The sequence below is a fragment of the Pseudophryne corroboree genome, chromosome 5 (genome assembly GCF_028390025.1).
Source record: "Pseudophryne corroboree isolate aPseCor3 chromosome 5, aPseCor3.hap2, whole genome shotgun sequence".
Taxonomy (NCBI): domain Eukaryota; kingdom Metazoa; phylum Chordata; class Amphibia; order Anura; family Myobatrachidae; genus Pseudophryne; species Pseudophryne corroboree.
This window is the reverse complement of record NC_086448.1, coordinates 203,738,182-203,759,261: the sequence shown is the minus strand read 5'-3', so window position 1 is coordinate 203,759,261 and position 21,080 is coordinate 203,738,182. Positions and strand designations below refer to the sequence as shown.

At 46.1% G+C, this 21,080-nt stretch overlaps 1 protein-coding gene and 1 pseudogene across 8 annotated transcripts in view; both read right to left on the bottom strand.

Moving 5' to 3' along the window:
* Window positions 1-20,738, bottom strand: part of WAC (WW domain containing adaptor with coiled-coil) — a 170,706-nt gene extending 149,968 nt beyond the window's left edge. For 3 of the 8 annotated variants that reach the window (XM_063922027.1, XM_063922026.1, XM_063922028.1), the window contains exons 1-3: window positions 20,667-20,738; window positions 20,090-20,123; window positions 17,373-17,562 (exon numbers count right to left, since the gene is read on the bottom strand). In XM_063922027.1, the coding sequence (XP_063778097.1) occupies window positions 17,373-17,562; window positions 20,090-20,123; window positions 20,667-20,731 (289 nt within the window). In that variant the 5' untranslated portion in view covers window positions 20,732-20,738. The other 5 variants (XM_063922022.1, XM_063922025.1, XM_063922029.1 and 2 more) reach the window with 2 other exon arrangements.
* On the bottom strand, window positions 1,103-1,210 carry LOC134931278 (U5 spliceosomal RNA; annotated as a pseudogene).
* Window positions 20,739-21,080: the final 342 nt, after the last annotated feature.

Here is a 21,080-nt window from a genome sequence, read left to right as displayed (position 1 = left end):
TAATACAAGGCAACCAAATCTGAAAACAAACCCCTTGTCGAAGCACTATTGCCGAAGCCAAGGCTAGAAGAAAAATGTTTTCCAAAGTGAGAAACTTAATCCCCATTTTTTGAAAGGGTTCCAAAATATGAAAACTTAATTCCCTTTTGTTGAAAAGGTTCCAAAATATGAAAACTGTCATAAATCTGAACCCAACCTCAAATCGCCTAGCGCTGTAGGTGGGATAAATAGAGTCTGAACTTTGGTGACACCTTGTAGAAAGATGTTTACAGACGCAAATAGAGCAAACGCTTTGAAAATAAGTTTACCACACAGATACCTGCACTCTTAGTGCAGATGACCGCAGTTTTCCATCCCATTCCGTTTAACAGAATACGGTTACTTGAAGGATGATGTTGGAAACTTCCGAGGTTTACAACCTATGTAAGCACACGAAATCTTTTTAATAATGAGCTGCCTTAAGCGGCTTACTATTTCGTAACATGGTTGGTATAACCGATACAGTAACGCTCTATTTTTTTTAAGAGGGCGGTCTGAACCCTCACCCTGTCAACCGCAGCTGCGGTACATAGATAATAGGTACATAGGTAACTATGGGTAAAAGAACGTTTCCTGATGTAACAGGTTGGACGTATTATGAGCGGGCCCAGATCGTGTGCAAGTATTCCTTGAAAATTCGAGAAGCAACTTCTCTGAAACCCATGAGATCCCACCAGTATGACTGTGACGAACTGTCTTCTGATCCGTTTTGGCAACGAAGAGAGAAGCGGAAAATGGTGTAGCTAGACACACGATGCTGAATGACCCCATGAATGTGATGTACACATACTGATATACTTGAGGGTAACCTCCTTGTGTGGACTCACATACGAAACACCTGTGGATTTAATGTCCAGTTTTCAAGATCCAAACCCTGACGGGTGAGATCGTGTGTCTAACAGATGTCCACTCACGGATTGATGTCTTGACATTTTCACATAATGGCGTTCTGAGCCATTGAAGATTTGAGTTACCTGCCGCATTGTCATGCGGCTTCTTGGTTCTCACTGGTTGTTGAGTATGCAACTGCCGTTGCTTTGTTTGACTGCTTAAGGGCAGCGTGAGCCAGGCCTGAAAAACAAAATTACATGAAACTCACGGTTGTTTCTCTCCACAGAAATCTTTAGTAAAAAGCGAAAGATTTATTCGTTCTGAAGAGAAACCAGAGTCTATCTCTGGTTCGACTGAAAGCGAATCATTTAATGCATTGTAAAATGCACAGAGTTCTAGGACATTTATCTATTGCATTGTAAAATGCACAGAGTTCTAGTACATTTATCGACAGCAATGTGTCGTGTTTTAGAACCTTTGCGTTGAATTTAAATACAAATCCTGACTCTCTGTGACTGTTGTCCAGATTATACGCATCCTTGCATTCCAGAGTATACGCACCCTTGTCCCTTTGTGGGAAACGCGAGTGAAGGGTGGCGAACTAACTGAAAACACATCTTTATTCTTAATAAGTGAATACAGCAATATACCGCTAGTGTGCGTGTACTTTTGTTGTTGCTGGTGTAGTAGGTAAAAGTATTTGATTTACCGTATTTATAATCTTACTTCGGAATTGATATCGTTTAGACAGACTTAGATGTGATTGTTTTCGAACTTAATCTGCTACCGCAGTATATCTTAGTAGCGCAAGATAGAGGACTTTGTTGATACATAGTTCTTATGTGAGATGAGCTATCATTGCAACATCACTTTGGTAAATACCGGAAGCGATAAGCAACGTTAGAATGGAAATGGGTAATGGTTGTGGCGATTTGCAAACGCTATAACCTGTGATGAAGAAACCGGACTGGGTAAATACGCATTGTGAAGATCAAATGCAATTATACAATTTTGTGGCTCGAAAAAGCAAAAAACTCACTGCAGAAAAGCCATTTTCTAACTGTAGTAAATGACTTGCTGATTGATATTGCAACGGAGCTGTTTGATTTTGCTCAAACAGAGGGAAATAAGTAACTTTGACTCTGTTGGCGTACTATTGCCTGGTTTATAAACCAGCAAAGACTAAATGACAACCTGCCAAACCGTTCGACAGAAGCAGTTTTGTACTCCAAGCTGTAAATAGCTGAGACATATATGAGTTGAAGTCATGAAACCTCGCAAAGGTAACATGAAAAGACGCACTTCCACAATAGTAAAAGAGGTCATCAAACCACTGGCTTGTTGACTGTAACGTCTTGTCGTTACAAGGCGTGACTGTTTCTTATACAGGAATAAAACGCCGTTACAAGTATACTGTATGCGCTAATGTCAGAATATCCTAAAAGGGATAAAATGCCGTTACAAGTATATTTAGGAGCAAACAAGCTCTGGCCTTTTAGCGCTTAACCAACGACAATGAAAATAACCGGCGTTAGCAGAAGCTTTACAGATATACTGTGCAGCTTATTTAACCGTGATCGACATGGTTTCATACATAGAATCTAGGGGTTTTTATAATGTATTTAGTTAGCCTTCATTAATATGAACACTGCCTGCAGTGAATCTTCTGAAAAGTGGCCATTGCCACAAGCCGATGTTCATCTGTGAGCACCGAAAAAACACTGGCAAAGTACACTGAGGTACTTGGGGATATGGAGGGGGGGAGAGTCCTAAATTTAAATATTCAGTGCCTTTGTTCGGCTACGCCCGTCCATATCCCAAGAGTACTCCAGTGACCCCTAGTGGATGATAAAGAAATAGCAATGTTAACTAAGAAATGAAATAGACCTAAGCAAAACGTCTAAATAATGTTCATATGTATAAAACCACAAAGGAATCTAAAAAAGCATATAAACATTTAGCAAAGCGCTCATGAAACAAAAATTATTTACTGGTATACGAACATAAGGTAAGTCACTGTGCACACGACGAAGTAAGCTCATAACCATGGGCATTTGAATCTAACGGCCTTAAAAATCAAATACACGGATCTAGCACTATAAACCATCTAGCATTATTAACACACTTTGGCATTTTACATGCATTCTGTTGTGGTACCATTTTTTCAAAACCCTACTTGTTTAATTTGTTTAACTAACTGCATTAAAGCATCAGGAAGTAGACAGGTAGCTCTAAAAATGGATATATTTAAAAAAAAAAAAAAAAAAAATTAATATATATATATATATATATATATATATATATATATATATATATATATATATATATAAATAAATAAATAACTTGACAATTACAAAAACTAGTTACTGCAAATATAGTAGTACACCAACTCATAATTAATATTTTCTATACAGAGATGTTAGGCAACAAACAAAATTGTTGTCCCAAGATTTGTTCTAGTTCATGAAGATAGCAGTGTTCCCCACAATTTCAATCATAATTACTGACTGAACACATACTTGACCTGACATTTTCTGATACACAGTAAGCATTTGCAATATTAAGTACTGTCAGACGTGGTCTCTAAGGGGGTGATGGGGTTGCGGCATTGGGTATTAAATTCTGCTACGGAATAGCACATTGCATATGCCAGCATAGCAAGTTTGGGAAAACTTGCATTGTATGGCCTTCGGTAACTCTCAGATATGCATGAAACGGATGCCCAGCGACAGTCAGGCATTATCCAGCGGCTACCACTAAACAGAGCAATTCAACCAGAACTTTAGACGGGATTAGGCAATATACACGGCTAAACGCAGTCTATTTGCCCCGATAAACGCAATAAATAATGGGCACCTGGAACAACGGAATTGTTCCATCAGACGCCCATTAATAGCAGCTCCCAAAAGAACTGCATTGCCTCTTAAAACTATGCTAGGCGTTTAACAAATAAAATCCTAAAACTAACTGATTGCGACAAGGTATGCTTTGGATACTGTGGAGATTACTGTGATGCAATGTAAATCATGACTCTGAAATTGCTATACCATGATATTTATTTAGAAAGGACGGAAAAGAAAAAAATTGGAGAAGGGGTTATCAATGTATGTGGGGGGAAGAAAAAAAAAATACCTGTACTACTTTAATACAAAGTGTCGAAGAAGAAGAAAAAAAAAAAAAAAAAAACACAATTAAGGGCAATTGGATGACCATAGAAATGTGGGGCGGAGATTATTCAGTGATCTATAAACCACCAGATCAGAGGGAGACTGGACAGTAAAGTATTGGTAGATGCTAGAATCAAGTGGGCTAAGGGACCTTTTCCGTAAGGGGGAGGAGTTACGACGCAAGGGGGAGGAGCTAGGCCAGCGGGATAGTTCCTCTACTATCCACGCCACCAACTATTACCTTTAGTAATTAGGTGGTGAGCGAAGCGGAGCGGAGCGAGCCACCGTGCCCGAAGCGTGGCGAGCGAAGCGAGCCCGCGAGGGTACTTTTCGGGTACCCTGTTCGCCCGTAGCTCCTCCCCCTGCTGATGTAGCTCCTCCCCTCAAAACGTCACAAGGTCCCTTCAGCCCCTCCGATATAGAACCAACCGTAAAGTATTGCAAGACATCACTAAAACGGTATTAAAAGGAGAGGTACTTATCATGGGAGACTTTAATCTACCGGATAAAAACTAGGAGGGGTTTTTTACGAGTTCCACTAGAAGGGAGTACTTTCTAAATTTATTGCAGGGAGCATCCCTCCAGCAACTGGTGTGGGAACCCACCAGCAAAGACGCAATATTAGACATAATACTCAAATGGTGACAGAACTTAAGACTTAAATGTAGGGGAGAACCTAGGATCCAGTGACTATCAAGCAGTATGGTTAAGTATTAAGACAAGTGCTGTCTCAAGCCACACAAAAACAAAGCGGACATTACAGAGATGGGGAGATGTACAAGTAATTAATTCCGTGGAGGTACTTGGAAGGAGTGTGGGAGAAGTGGGAAAAATTGAAAAGTGCAATGCAAAATACCTTGTGTATCAAATGGGTTAGGAAAAGCGCATAGAAAAGGAAGCCAATGCAACTAGTGTGAAAGCAAACAGATGGCCTTTGCTAAATATAAGCAGACTCAAAATAATGAAGACAAAAAGGTGTATCGTCACAGATGAAAGGAGGCTTAGGGTGCTTATACACTATGCAATATCACATATGATCCGGGATATCAGCCGGTTCATTGCGATACTGTATAGCGTGTATGCATGATACAGGATACGATGCCCGCTCCTGTGGGTTGTATCCAGCACCACGTCGGACCTGCATGCAGGTCAAGACATACGATATTACTTACAAGGGCCATCCCTCTCCACCCCCTACCCCCCATAGCAGCCAATATCGGCAAGTGTGTATGCCCCATCGCAGGCTATGTCGCATTGTGCGGACATCGCACTGATGTGTACATAGCCTAAGAAGGTGATCAGATGTGCAAAGGCACAAGCTAAAGAGAAAATGGGCCAGTTAGTAGGTAAAGGGGGCAGAACATTTTCTTTATTAAGAAAAGGATAAATGTAAACTGAGGAATAACACTTCAGACAGAGTAAGAAACTGGTCGAGGGAGACAAGGAAATACATCCTCTAAATTACTATTCACTACAGATACAGAAGGAGAGGGGAAGCGGACACCGTTACGTTGCAAAGGCATTCAGAAAATAAAGGTAGATACAAGTACATATGTAGAGAAGGCCTGACAGAACTCTCAAGTCTTAAAGTGTGTGTGTGTGTGTGTGTGCGTGTGTGCGTGTGTGCGTGTGTGCGTGTGTGCGTGTGTGCGTGTGTGCGTGTGTGCGTGTGTGCGTGTGTGCGTGTGTGCGTGTGTGCGTGTGTGCGTGTGTGCGTGTGTGCGTGTGTGCGTGTGTGCGTGTGTGCGTGTGTGCGTGTGTGCGTGTGTGCGTGTGTGCGTGTGTGCGTGTGTGCGTGTGTGCGTGTGTGCGTGTGTGCGTGTGTGCGTGTGTGCGTGTGTGCGTGTGTGCGTGTGTGCGTGTGTGATAAAAATTCTATAGGGCCAGATAGGATACATCGAAAGAAACAAGCAGAGCTTACTGGGATGGTGGTTACACCATTAACAGAATTATTCACCCAGTGGTTAGCTACAGGATTCCGGGACACTGGAAAAAAGCAAATATAGTCCCAATGCACAAGAGAAAGCAAGATAGTCAAGTAACTACCAACCAGTGAGCCTTACATCAGTAGTAGAGACACTAATAAAAGAAAGTTGTGAAAGGTCTCAAATCCAGCGACTTATAGGCTCCCAAACAGTATTGATTTTCTGTGGGGAGATCATGCCAAACAAATCTTACTGACTTTTTTGGCTGGGTGACTAAAGTAAAGTAGGGCTTTTTAAAATATCTTTGTTGGTGACATCGCAAATGGTACTGATGGGAAGTATACTTTTTTTGCAGATGACAAAAAAAAAAAGGTATACAACAGGGTCGTTTTTACTAAAATCTAGGAGCCAGGATGAGTGTAGGAGCCAAACTACCCCCCAACCTCCACTCCATCACTGAGCAGCTTCCCCTCACCCAACAGGCAAACCAAACCCCATGACCACACAACAAAGGGGTCACCCCCAGGAAAAGCAGCCCTACACAGCCACCACACTGTCAAAAAAAACTCCCCCATGGCCACATTAATGAGCAGCTAAACCCCAACCACACATCCCCCACCGACAACCACAAAACTAAGGGTTTACCTACAGGCTAACCACCCCTCCCCCTGTGGCCACATCACTATTGACTCCGTAGCCGCAATCCCTGTCTATGCGCCGACCCTCTTAGCGGAGAGCTCCATGCAGCTGGAGTTTGGAGACAGCAGACGGCGCAGGCTGGGACAGAAGAGGATCGGCTTCCTCCCTCCCTGCATAATCTGGTAGCCAGGCAGTAATATCTAAGGGCCATGGCAACCTGGACCCTGGGATTTGTCGAGCCCTGGAGTAGACACACCAGGAGGGGTAAAATACACGACTGTAGATCTAGGGGGGGTGGAATTCAAATGTTATCGCACCCCCGATCTCCTGTTAAAGTGACGGGAGATCGAGAGGCGATATATTTAAATGCCCCCACTTATCACCCCTATCGTGCCCATTACACTCTGGTTTAGGCGCGCAAAGCACTTAAACCAGACTAAAGTAATGGCCGGGAGCATGAAAATACCTGTTTATGCGCATTTCAGCTCGCTACCCCCAGGGGTAGCATGCCGAAAATGAACTTGTTGCGCCTATCTGCAGTAATAATAAGAATTTACTTACCGATAATTCTATTTCTCATAGTCCGTAGTGGATGCTGGGGACTCCGAAAGGACCATGGGGAATAGCGGCTCCGCAGGAGACTGGGCACAAAAGTAAAAGCTTTAGGACTAGCTGGTGTGCACTGGCTCCTCCCCCTATGACCCTCCTCCAAGCCTCAGTTAGGATACTGTGCCCGGACGAGCGTACACAATAAGGAAGGATTTTGAATCCCGGGTAAGACTCATACCAGCCACACCAATCACACCGTACAACCTGTGATCTGAACCCAGTTAACAGCATGATAACAGAGGAGCCTCTGAAAAGATGGCTCACAACAATAATAACCCGATTTTTGTAACTATGTACAAGTATTGCAGACAATCCGCACTTGGGATGGGCGCCCAGCATCCACTACGGACTATGAGAAATAGAATTATCGGTAAGTAAATTCTTATTTTCTCTAACGTCCTAGTGGATGCTGGGGACTCCGAAAGGACCATGGGGATTATACCAAAGCTCCCAAACGGGCGGGAGAGTGCGGATGACTCTGCAGCACCGAATGAGAGAACTCCAGGTCCTCCTCAGCCAGGGTATCAAATTTGTAGAATTTAGCAAACGTGTTTGCCCCTGACCAAGTAGCTGCTCGGCAAAGTTGTAAAGCCGAGACCCCTCGGGCAGCCGCCCAAGATGAGCCCACTTTCCGTGTGGAATGTGCTTTTACAGATTTTGGCTGTGGCAGGCCTGCCACAGAATGTGCAAGCTGAATTGTACTACAAATCCAACGAGCAATCGTCTGCTTAGAAGCAGGAGCACCCAGCTTGTTGGGTGCATACAGGATAAACAGCGAATCAGATTTTCTGACTCCAGCCGTCCTGGAAACATATTTTCAGGGCCCTGACTACGTCCAGCAACTTGGAATCCTCCAAGTCCCTAGTAGCCGCAGGCACCACAATAGGCTGGTTTAAGTGAAAAGCTGAAACCACCTTAGGGAGAAATTGAGGACGAGTCCTCAATTCTGCCCTGTCCGTATGAAAAATTAGGTAAGGGCTTTTATAGGATAAAGCCGCCAATTCTGAGACACGCCTGGCTGAAGCCAGGGCTAACAGCATTACCACTTTCCATGTGAGATATTTTAAGTCCACAGTGGTGAGTGGTTCAAACCAATGTGATTTTAGGAATCCCAAAACTACATTGAGATCCCAAGGTGCCACTGGAGGCACAAAAGGAGGCTGTATATGCAGTACTCCCTTGACAAACGTCTGAACTTCAGGAACAGAAGCCAGTTCTTTTTGGAAGAATATTGACAGGGCCGAAATTTGAACCTTAATGGACCCTAATTTGAGGCCCATAGACAGTCCTGTTTGCAGGAAATGCAGGAAACGACCCAGTTGAAATTCCTCTGTAGGGGCCTTCCTGGCCTCGCACCACGCAACATATTTACGCCAAATACGGTGATAATGTTGTACGGTTACATCCTTCCTGGCTTTGATCAGGGTAGGGATGACTTCATCCGGAATGCCTTTTTCCTTCAGGATCCGGCGTTCAACCGCCATGCCGTCAAACGCAGCCGCGGTAAGTCTTGGAACAGACATGGTCCCTGCCGGAGCAGGTCCTTTCTTAGAGGTAGAGGCCACGGGTCTTCCGTGAGCATCTCTTGAATTTCCGGGTACCAAGTCCTTCTTGGCCAATCCGGAGCCACGAGTATAGTCTTTACTCCTCTCCTTCTTATGATTCTCAGTACTTTTGGTATGAGAGGAAGAGGAGGGAACACATACACTGACTGGTACACCCACGGTGTTACCAGAGCGTCCACAGCTATTGCCTGAGGGTCCCTTGACCTGGCGCAATATCTGTCCAGTTTTTTGTTGAGGCGGGACGCCATCATGTCCACCTTTGGTTTTTCCCAACGGTTCACAATCATGTGGAAGACTTCTGGGTGAAGTCCCCACTCCCCCGGGTGAAGATCGTGTCTGCTGAGGAAGTCTGCTTCCCAGTTGTCCACTCCCGGAATGAACACTGCTGACAGTGCTATCACATGATTTTTCGCCCAGCGAAGAATCCTTGCCACTTCCATCATTGCCCTCCTGCTTCTTGTGCCGCCCTGTCTGTTTACGTGGGCGACTGCCGTGATGTTGTCCGACTGGATCAACACCGGCTGACCCTGAAGCAGAGGTCTTGCCTGACTTAGGGCATTGTAAATGGCCCTTAGTTCCAGGATATTTATGTGAAGTGACGTTTCCATGCTTGACCACAAGCCCTGGAAATTTTTTCCCTGTGTGACTGCTCCCCAGCCTCTCAGGCTGGCATCCGTGGTCACCAGGACCCAATCCTGAATGCCGAATCTGCGGCCCTCTAGGAGATGAGCACTCTGTAACCACCACAGGAGAGACACCCTTGTCCTTGGAGACAGGGTTATCCGCTGATGCATTTGAAGATGCGATCCGGACCATTTGTCCAGCAGATCCCACTGAAAAGTTCTTGCGTGGAATCTGCCGAATGGAATCGCTTCGTAAGAAGCCACCCTCTTTCCCAGGACCCTTGTGCATTGATGTACTGACACTTGGCCTGGTCTTAGGAGGTTCCTGACTAGGTCGGATAACTCCTTGGCCTTCTCCTCAGGGAGAAACACCTTTTTCTGTACTGTGTCCAGAATCATCCCTAGGAACAGCAGACGTGTCGTCGGAATCAGCTGCGATTTTGGAATATTTAGAATCCATCCGTGCTGTCGTAGTACTACTTGAGATAGTGCTACTCCGACCTCTAACTGTTCTCTGGACCTTGCCCTTATCAGGAGATCGTCCAAGTAAGGGATAATTAAGACGCCTTTTCTTCGAAGAAGAATCATCATTTCGGCCATTACCTTGGTAAAGACCCGGGGTGCCGTGGACAATCCAAACGTCAGCGTCTGAAACTGATAATGACAGTTCTGAACCACAAACCTGAGGTACCCTTGGTGAGAAGGGCAAATTGGGACATGGAGGTAAGCATCCTTGATGTCCAGAGACACCATATAGTCCCCTTCTTCCAGGTTCGCTATCACTGCTCTGAGTGACTCCATCTTGAACTTGAACCTTTTTATGTAAGTGTTCAAGGATTTCAGATTTAAAATGGGTCTCATTGAGCCGTCCGGCTTCGGTACCACAAACAGCGTGGAATAATACCCCTTTCCCTGTTGTAGGAGGGGTACCTTGATTATCACCAGCTGGGAATACAGCTTGTGAATGGCTTCCAATACCGCCTCCCTGTCGGAGGGAGACGTTGGTAAAGCAGACTTCAGGAACCGGCGAGGGGGAGACGTCTCGAATTCCAATTTGTACCCCTGAGATACTACCTGCAGGATCCAGGGGTCCACTTGCGAGTGAGCCCACTGCGCGCTGAAATTCTTGAGACGGGCCCCCACCGTGCCTGAGTCCGCTTGTAAGGCCCCAGCGTCATGCTGAGGACTTGGCAGAAGCGGGGGAGGGCTTCTGTTCGTGGGAAGAGGCTGTCCGCTGCAGTCTTTTTCCCCTTCCTCTGCCCCTGGGCAGATATGAGTGGCCTTTTGCCCGCTTGCCCTTATGGGGACGAAAGGACTGAGCCTGAAAAGACGGTATCTTTTTCTGCTGCGAGGTGACTTGGGGTAAAAAGGTGGATTTTCCAGCCGTTGCTGTGGCCACCAGGTCCGATAGACCGACCCCAAATAACTCCTCCCCTTTATACGGCAATACTTCCATATGCCGTTTGGAATCCGCATCCCCTGACCACTGTCGCGTCCATAATCCTCTTCTGGCAGAAATGGACATCGCACTTACTCTTGATGCCAGAGTACAAATATCCCTCTGTGCATCTCGCATATATAGAAATGCATCCTTTAAATGCTCTATAGTCAATAATATATTGTCCCTGTCCAGGGTATCAATATTTTCAGTCAGGGAATCCGACCAAGCCACCCCAGCACTGCACATCCAGGCTGAGGCGATTGCTGGTCGCAGTATAATACCAGTATGTGTGTATATACTTTTAAGGATATTTTCCAGCTTCCTATCAGCTGGTTCCTTGAGGGCGGCCGTATCAGGGGACGGTAACGCCACTTGTTTTGATAAGCGTGTGAGCGCCTTATCTACGCTAGGGGGTGTTTCCCAACGCGCCCTAACCTCTGGCGGGAAAGGGTATAATGCCAATAACTTTTTAGAAATTAGCAGTTTTTTATCGGGGGAAACCCACGCTTCATCACACACCTCATTTAATTCATCTGATTCGGGAAAAACTACGGGTAGTTTTTTCACACCCCACATAATACCCTTTTTTGTGGTACTTGTAGTATCAGAAATGTTCAAAACCTCCTTCATTGCCGTGATCATGTAACGTGTGGCCCTACTGGAAAATACGTTTGTTTCCTCACCGTCGACACTGGAGTCAGTGTCCGTGTCTGTATCGACCTGAGGTAACGGGCGCTATCGAGCCCCTGACGGTGCTTGAGACGCCTGTACAGGTATTAACTGATTTGCCGGCTGTCTCATGTCGTCAACAGTCTTTTGTAAAGTGCTGACACTATCACGTAATTCTTTCCATAAGACCATCCAGTCAGGTGTCGACTCCCTAGGGGGTGACATCACTAACACAGGCAATTGCTCCGCCTCCACACCATTTTCCTCCTCATACATGTCGACACAACGTACCGACACACAGCACACACACAGGGAATGCTCTGATAAAGGACAGGACCCCACTAGCCCTTTGGGGAGACAGAGGGAGAGTTTGCCAGCACACACCAGAGCGCTATATATATATATATATATATATATATATATATATATATATATATATATATATATATATATAGATAACCTTATATAAGTGTTTTTCCCTAATATAGCTGCTGTATATATTATATGCCAATTTAGTGCCCCCCCTCTCTTGTTTTACCCTGTTTCTGTAGTGCAGGACTGCAGGGGAGAGTCAGGGAGCCTTCCTCCAACGGAGCTGTGAGGAAAAAATGGCGCCAGTGTGCGGAGGAGATAGGCCGCCGAAAAAGGGGCGGAGCCTTTCTCCCGCTTTTTTATGTAAAATTAGGCAGGGGTTAAATACATCCATATAGCCCAGGAGCTATATGTGATGTATTTTTTTGCCAAAAAAGGTGTTTTTATTGCGTCTCAGGGCGCCCCCCCCCAGCGCCCTGCACCCTCAGTGACCGGAGTGTGAAGTGTGCTGAGAGCAATGGCGCACAGCTGCGGTGCTGTGCGCTACCTTAGTGAAGACAGGACGTCTTCTGCCGCCGATTTTCCGGACCTCTTCAGTCTTCTGGCTCTGTAAGGGGGACGGCGTCGCGGCTCCGGGACCCATCCATGGCTGGGCCTGTGATCGTCCCTCTGGAGCTAATGTCCAGTAGCCTAAGAAGCCCAATCCACTCTGCACGCAGGTGAGTTCGCTTCTTCTCCCCTTAGTCCCTCGGTGCAGTGAGCCTGTTGCCAGCAGGTCTCACTGAAAATAAAAAAACCTATTTAAACTTTTACTCTAAGCAGCTCAGGAGAGCCACCTAGATTGCACCCTTCTCGTTCGGGCACAAAATCTTAACTGGGGCTTGGAGGAGGGTCATAGGGGGAGGAGCCAGTGCACACCAGCTAGTCCTAAAGCTTTTACTTTTGTGCCCAGTCTCCTGCGGAGCCGCTATTCCCCATGGTCCTTTCGGAGTCCCCAGCATCCACTAGGACGTTAGAGAAATTAGAATACTGCCGGCGGGCGCAATAGGGGGAAAAGATTTGAATCTCACCCTATGAATGTGGCAACTACAGCTTAATGCCACAAAATGCTAAATCATGCACTTGGTCTCAAAAACCCAATGACTAAATATATATCAAGGGCAAAGTAATGGAAATTACAAAAGAAAGGGATTTCAGATTATTTAAGGGCAGGTAGGCAATGAAAGAAAACAATCAGAAAGGCAAGTCAGATGCTTGGTTGCATAGGAAAAGTAATCAGTAGCAGGAAATAAGAATAATGCCACTATATAGGTCATTGGTAGGGCCTCATCTAGAATACTGTGTTCAGTTCTGGAAGCCGTATCTACATAAGGATATTAATACATTAGAGACTGTACAAAGAAAAAATGGTGCATGGCCAACATCACAAAACATACCAAGAAAAACAAAAAAAATCTTAATATTTATAGTCTGGAGTAGAAAAGTGAAGGAGGGACATGATAAAAACTCTCAAATATATCAAGGGTTTTAACAAGGTAAAGGAGATAAACATTTTTCAAAGGAAGAGAAGTATTAGAACACAAGGACATTCGTTGAAACTTGAGATGTTGAACGCAAACTTTTGAAAAAGGACTTTACAGAAAGTGTAGTGGATAAGTGGTATAACCTCCCATCAGAGGTGGTGGAGGCCAAGACAGTAGAGCAATTTAAACATGCATGGTATAGGCATAAGGATAGCCTTACAAAGAACTAAAGATCATACAGAGTTGAGGTTACCAAGAGGTTAATAAAGGGGCAGGCTTGATGGACCAAGTGGTTCTTATCTGCTGTCAAATTCAGCATCCTTATGGTCATCTCACAGCAACTTTGACAGATGTAGATATGAAGTCTTATTTTAGCAGATTACCACACTTCAAGTGCACCAGATCAGTGTTAGCAAAATACACGCTATAGCGCGTTTTTACGCGCTACAAGCAGAGAGGGACTCTTTTTTAACTGAGCGGGTCCCGTGGTCTCCAACTGACCAGTGCGTCTCTGCCAACATCACTCTTCAGTGCCTCTCTCGCCATCAAATCGCCGCCGGCAGCTTCTCTCCGTCTAATTGCGCTGCCTGCAGCTTCTCCCCGTCCAACCGCACTGCCGGCAATATCTCCCCATTCAAGTGCAGCTGAGACGTCCCTCCTCCCTGCCCGCCAGCGTGCTCGCCGTGCTGCTCCAAAACTACAACACAGCACCGGGCTGTGTTGTACGACAGTGGCTGCACACTATCCAGCACAGCGCGATCATTGATTAGAAGACTGTCTCTGGCTGCATACAGCTGCACTCCTGGGGGATTAAGTAAGTTATACTTGTAACCAACTAACAGAGGGAGCGTATGTGTGTGGGAGGGAGGAGAGTGTTAGCGGCAGTTAATGAAGCAAATATGGGGAATGGGGCAGTGCCCATCATACATTCTGCCCATACCTCCAGTGTCCATTATACACACACACCAAATACTCCCACAGTGGCCAACATACACCCCCCACACAGTGACCATCGCATGCACACCCACAGTGCCCATTATATACTGCTCTGCCCGGCGCAGCGTGTATAGGTGGTTCTACCTGGCGCAGCGTGTATAGGTGGTTCTACCTGGCGCAGCGTGTATAGGTGGTTCTACCTGGCGCAGCGTGTATAGGTGGTTCTACCTGGTGCAGCGTGTATAGGCAGCGCTACTCTGTGGTGTAATGTGAATTGGTACTATTATGTGACCACGCCCCTTTTCCACAAAGCCAGACCACTACATTTTTTATGCGCTTCTAAGGAGCGCACTGTCCAATCTTTGGCATATGTGATTGGGAACAACAATTTACTTTCTGCCAAAGGGCACCAAAACGTCTAGTTACAGCTCAGCAGCATTGTCACCCTCTCCTCCCCCTTGCAACACTTTTGTAGTGAGCAAATCAAGTTGTGTGTTTTCATATATTAATCATTAATAAGAACCTTCATTCAGATGGGACTCAGAAAAGGACAGGTAGGACCCCAATCGGCTCAGCGCGATCACTGCAGATATATCGTCCGAACCAGACGATATATCGTATACGTCAGCAAGTGTGTATACTGTATATGCTTAACGATGCGCGCTCCCGCGGTTCGTTAATGAGGTACGATATCTTTCGTTTTCAACTTGAAATCTAAAGATATTGCACGAGACGGCATGGTGTCTAAATGGAGCAACAATTGAAATGCTCCGTTTTGCGCCACTTGGTGGTAGGCGTGGGTCAAAATAATTGATTCGCCCCCATATATTGCTCTTTTGTCAAATACATAAATTACTTGCCCCTCGATCAGCTGATCAGAATGATAACTGCATATTGTACAGCCGCAGCTGAACACAATGATCACTGTCTCAACATACCCAACCATCAGACCCTGATAGTGTATGACCATATAAGCAATCACTATGCAATTGACTAAAACATGGATAACCAATTGTCACCAGCTTCATTCATTGCCTGTATCTTAAAAGAACCCAATATAAAATACTTCTATCAACATACAAGGCCATAAACCAAACTGCACCAACAAATATCCTTTAACTCGTCCAACCGATATACGTTCAAGATACCGGCTGTCGGGATCCCGGCAGCTGGAATACAGACGGCGGAATCCCGACACTCAGCAGAACACTGATGCCGGAATCACGAACAGGTCAGCAATCTGACAGCTAGAACCCCGTAGTTAAGTATAGCCAGAAGGGTTAGGCTTTGGCTGCGTGCGGTTAGGTTTAGGCACTAAGTGGGAGGTTAGGGTGAAACCTCTGCGCATAATTTGTGCCGCTCATTCACATAACAAAACTTTCTGGGCTGTACACAGTCTGTGGAATGCCCTCTAACTCATCTACAAGCAGTGAAGCATTCTCTGAAATGGATTCAGTATAATATGCCGGCGGTCACGAGACCTATGGCGGGACCCCGACAGCCGGAACACCGGCGGCAAACGCAGCGTGTACGCTCGCCACGCTTCGGGTCTGGTGGCGACTGTCGTATTCCTCCTCGGGTGGGGCTTGGAACACCACCTGAGTGTGGATTCCAACCGCTGGTATTTCACCGGGTGTCGGGATTCTGGCGCCGGGATCACGACAGCCGGCAAAATTAATGCCTTCCTCTAAAATATCACCTCTTTCAGAATGATTATTAAAATCCAGGTGTAACCTCCTCACTTGTCTATACTAATTACCAAAACACTACACTTGACTCAAACATACATTTATTCATCTTATATATTGAGGTAACTAGCTGACCCCGGCCTGGGTCACATAGGTCACATTAAGCACTTCTTGCCATTGCTATATGGCTGAACCAAAATGGAGTGAGCGGCACATAACTTCATGTATGAAACACCTATTGTCCATTCAATTGAAAGTTTAAAGGGCCGTACAGAAAGGGGAGATGTGTGCTGAGCGATCTAGCACTGGCAACAGCAACACGCGAGGCCGCGCATCGCGGTCGCTGTGGGCCATACACGGAGAGACCCGTGCTTAAGTTCTAAGCAATCTAGTCAGTTTGCGTCGAATTTAAGCACGGATCTCTCCGTGTGTAACCTCCTTAAGAGCAGGGCCCGCTTACTGCTTTATCAGTCTGTTAATATCCACTTGTTTCATTACCTTTGTTCTGAACCATAAGTCATGAGCATGCTGGTGATATAGTACAGGTTGAGTGTCCCATATCCAAATACGGAATTTTTTGATTGAGACTGGGCTAGTGAAACCTTTGTTTTTTGATGGCTCAATGTACACAAACTTTGTTTAATACACAAAAGAATTAAAAATATTGTATTAAATGACTTTCAGGCTGTGTGTATAAGGTGTATATGAAACATAAATGAATTGTGTGAATGTACACACACTTTGTTTAATGCACAAAGTTATTGAAAATAATGGCTAAAATGACCTTCAGGCTGTGTGTATAAGGTGTATATGAGACAAATGCATTCTGCGCTTAGACTTGGGTCCCATCGACATGATATCTCATTATGGTATGCAATTATTCCAAAATACAGAAAAATCCGATATCCAAAATACCCCTGGTCCCAAGCATTTTGGATAAGGGATACTCAACCTGTACTTATATATAACACAGGAGGACTCCCGAATACCGGCAACATAACACAGTACTGCAATCATTAATTCCATTTTTATAAAATAACTACACTAATAAGACTTGTCTGCACCAAGTAGCACTGCTCAGAGATCAATTGCTTCAGAACAGTGCTTAAAATAAAAAAAGATTGTATAATGTGTGTAGTGTTTAGATAATACTTTGTAAAAAAAAAAAAAATTTGAACTTTAAGAAATTACATTTTGTTTCCTTCATACTGTACTTGGCTCATAAAGTTTATGAACACAAAGATAAATATAGGAATATGAAAATAGATTTAAGAAAAAGGAAAAAAAGAAAAAAACATGGGAAATACTTAATTACTACTTGGGTGAAAGTTATCAAAACATTGCATTATACAGTGTATCGCCCTCGCTAACATTCAGGGTTTGTGAAATTGAAGGTGGAACCTACCTCCGTCCCTCTCACGGACCCTGTGGATGTGCATACTTTTGGCCTTGCCATGGCCAACACTGTCAGCATATTTTTCAGGGCTGTCTGATCTTCGCATTTTATTTGGGGGAGACGGATCTGTAGAGTCACGCATCTTGTCATGACGGTGATCACCGCTGCTTGGGTGACCCTTTGATGAATACTTAAGAGCCTGAAAAAATGATGAGCTCTTTCAAAATAAAAGTATTGTCATAAAATAAAAACACCCAATACCTTGACACTTTTCACTAATTCTTATCAATTTGTATTAAAATTAATCAATTTGATTAAAACAGTTACTAACTTTATTTTTACCATCTGGAAAGTGGAAAAAAACAAAAACAAGCTCACTTCGTACTATATGGACCCTGATGCAGAACATTTAGATAGCGATTCAATTCCCAGAAATGTGCCACATTAATGATTGGTTGCATACAATCACCTCAAACAGTAGCCAAATACTAGTAATCTTCCTGTGCATCTCTCCAGTAGGCACTTTGCGGCCATTGCAGGGAATTAAATTGCCTCTTTCCAGTCCATTTCATTAACTATATTTCTATCTTTTTACATACTGTACAACCAATAAAAAAAGTATGTCTCCCCCATATAGCTTAAAAGTACAATTAAAACATACTCGTTTTAATGTATTCCTGCAGAAACCCTTGAATACCTATTTAATATTTTTAAGTCTACCTTCATTAATCTGGATTTTGTCAGCATGTCACACCACACCAGGAAGTAGGAACTGAAATGACAGCTGACAGCACAGTGGTGCCCAACTTCCTAAACTGATTTCATGTACACAGTGGGAAATAAAAAGGGAAGTGTTTCTTCCCATTTACTTTGCAAAAAGAAATGAAATGCCAAAACTATTCACTACATGGGCCACATAATAAATAGCCTATAGTTTGCAGAAGACAGCGCTATTCCTTTGAGATAGGCATTCAATCTAAAGCAGCAATTAGTTTAAAGGCATAACCAAATTAGTATTAAATTTAGTGGACTAGATAACATGAATTTGCACCAGGAAACCGCAGACTATGCAGATGTGTCCTCTTACATCTTTGCTGCAGTCACACTAAACAGCCGTTACAGTTGCGCCATGCCGTGACTCGCTAGCGCTAAGCGTCCACACAGAATATAGGCAAGTTGCAAATCATTTTAATGAGCAGAAGCTGCTTGTGCGTTCTATAGCATAACTTTGCCACTAAGAACCATTTTCACAATAAAAAGCAAAGACGTTCTGCGCTACAGAACCACACAGCACCCACGCGTTGTGTAACGCAACTTATAGCGTATGGCGCAAAGATGTAAGAGAACACATCTGTATCATTTGGCTCTATGTTGTGGAAAGTAAATTCCAGGTAGGACGTGTAATCCTGATCTATTAGTGAGAACATGTAAAACAGTGTAACGGCACTTTTCCATCAGATAGGTTTATTAGTGTTCACTATAGCAGCAGGTTGCAGATTCAGTGAGGGGAACGTATTTAAATTTTGAAGAACAAATTTTAAGATTTGATGTATCGCTACAGTAGCTGTAGTGATTCACCACATCTAAAATTTTGCCTTTCAAAATTAAAATGTGTTCTGCTCACAGATTAGCAACCTGCTGCAAGAGTGAACACTAGTCGATCTCAATGGACATTTAGCTAACTCACATGAACCGCCACAGCACTGACGCCCCCGGACTAGAGGGACCGCCACAGCACTGACGCCCCCGGAATAGAGGGACCGGCACAGCACTGACGCCCCCGGACTAGAGGGACCCGCACAGCACTGACGCCCCCGGACTAGAGGGACCCGCACAGCACTGACGCCCCCGGACTAGAGGGACCCGCACAGCACTGACGCCCCCGGACTAGAGGGACCCGCACAGCACTGACGCCCCCGGACTAGAGGGACCCGCACAGCACTGACGCCCCCGGACTAGAGGGACCCGCACAGCACTGACGCCCCCGGACTAGAGGGACCCGCACAGCACTGACGCCCCCGGAATAGAGGGACCGGCACAGCACTGACGCCCCCGGACTAGAGGGACCCGCACAGCACTGACGCCCCCGGACTAGAGGGACCCGCACAGCACTGACGCCCCCGGACAAGAGGGACTGTCACCACAGCACTGACGCCCCAGGACTAGAGGGACTGTCACCACAGGACTGACGCCCCAGGACTAGAGGGACCGGCACCACAGCACTTTCGCCCCAGGACTAGAGGGACCGGCACCACAGCACTTTCGCCCCAGGACTAGAGGGACCGGCACCACAGCACTTTCGCCCCAGGACTAGAGGGACCGGCACCACAGCACTTTCGCCCCAGGACTAGAGGGACCGGCACCACAGCACTTTCGCCCCAGGACAAACGTTCAACATGAGCATTGTGTCCACCTATAACCTGCCACCTGTGCAGGAGATAGTCCCAAAACAGTCAGCTAAGGAAACAGAGGAACTACAAGTGCCAGCATTCCTTTGGAACAGCATGCTAATACTTGAAGCTGCTTAAGTCTGTACTGAACAACTGTTTTATATCAGAACTCAGACTAAGAAGGCGTAAAATAATGTAGAAACCCATAACAGAGAAGGGGCGTGAGGCAGTGCGTGGGGGTTACAGCAAGGAGACTCCCCCGGACGGAGATCTCCGCACTAAGGCCTAAGGTACAGGCCGAAGCCTGAGCTCTAGTAGCGGCTGCGCCCGATGTACCTGGTAGGGTTGGGAATCCCTTCGGTCGTGACAGCTGTAAGAGACAAGACAGAGATGTTAGGGGTGGGTAGAGGTGAAGAAGGAGGGGGGGGGGGGGTGAGAGGGGGGCCCCCGCCGGCGGCCGGGGGGGAAGGGGGGGGGGGGTATAGCAGGGAAGATGGCGGAGGGAGGAGAGGGGTGAGAGAAGGAGGAGGATGAGGAAGAGCGCTGCATTACCCATCACTGAGTCTCGGTTGTTTCCTTGCATACATTACCATCAATGCCGTGTGTGAGTGGGGTGTGGACGCGAGAGGGAGTACAGACACCCGGCCGCCAGCGGCGGTACCGGGGCACGGCTGTGGGGGTAGGGGTTAGGGAGGGCCCCGGGGTGTCACTATAGATCGGGATCGGGGCAGTGGGAGCACTAGGCACGGTACACTGAGGCGTTAATAGGGCGAGCGCCCGCGGTCCATCTCCCCCCGCACACACAGACAGAGACGGCACAACGTAGCAGCGGCGGCGGCGCTGAGCATCGGGAGCGCGCACCACACAGTCCCCGTCCCAGGCGCCAGAGCGCGCAGGCGCTGCCCCGCCTTACCCAGCGCTAGAGCGCGCAGGCGCAGTCCCGCCTCTCAGGCCGGCGCAGCTGCGTCCGCACACCATATACGACCTGTCAGTGACGTCCGCAATCTTTTTTTTTTTATTATTTTGTTAGCGTACTGTATAACTTTATTGACGAGAGGTAGGGTGACATCACTGGTCTGTGCAAGGCTAGCATAGCGAAGGGGCGTGTATGTATGATCAGCTGAGCCACTTCCTGATTTGTGTCTTTCTCCCCTATGTGTTCCTGTCATAGGCAGAAAAGGTCCCTTAGTCCACGGTTGGTTCTATATCGGAGGGGCTGAAGGGACCTTGTGACGTTTTGAGGGGAGGAGCAACGTCACCAGGGGGAGGAGCTACGGGCGAACAGGGTACCCGAAAAGTACCCTCGCGGGCTCGCTTCGCTCGCCAC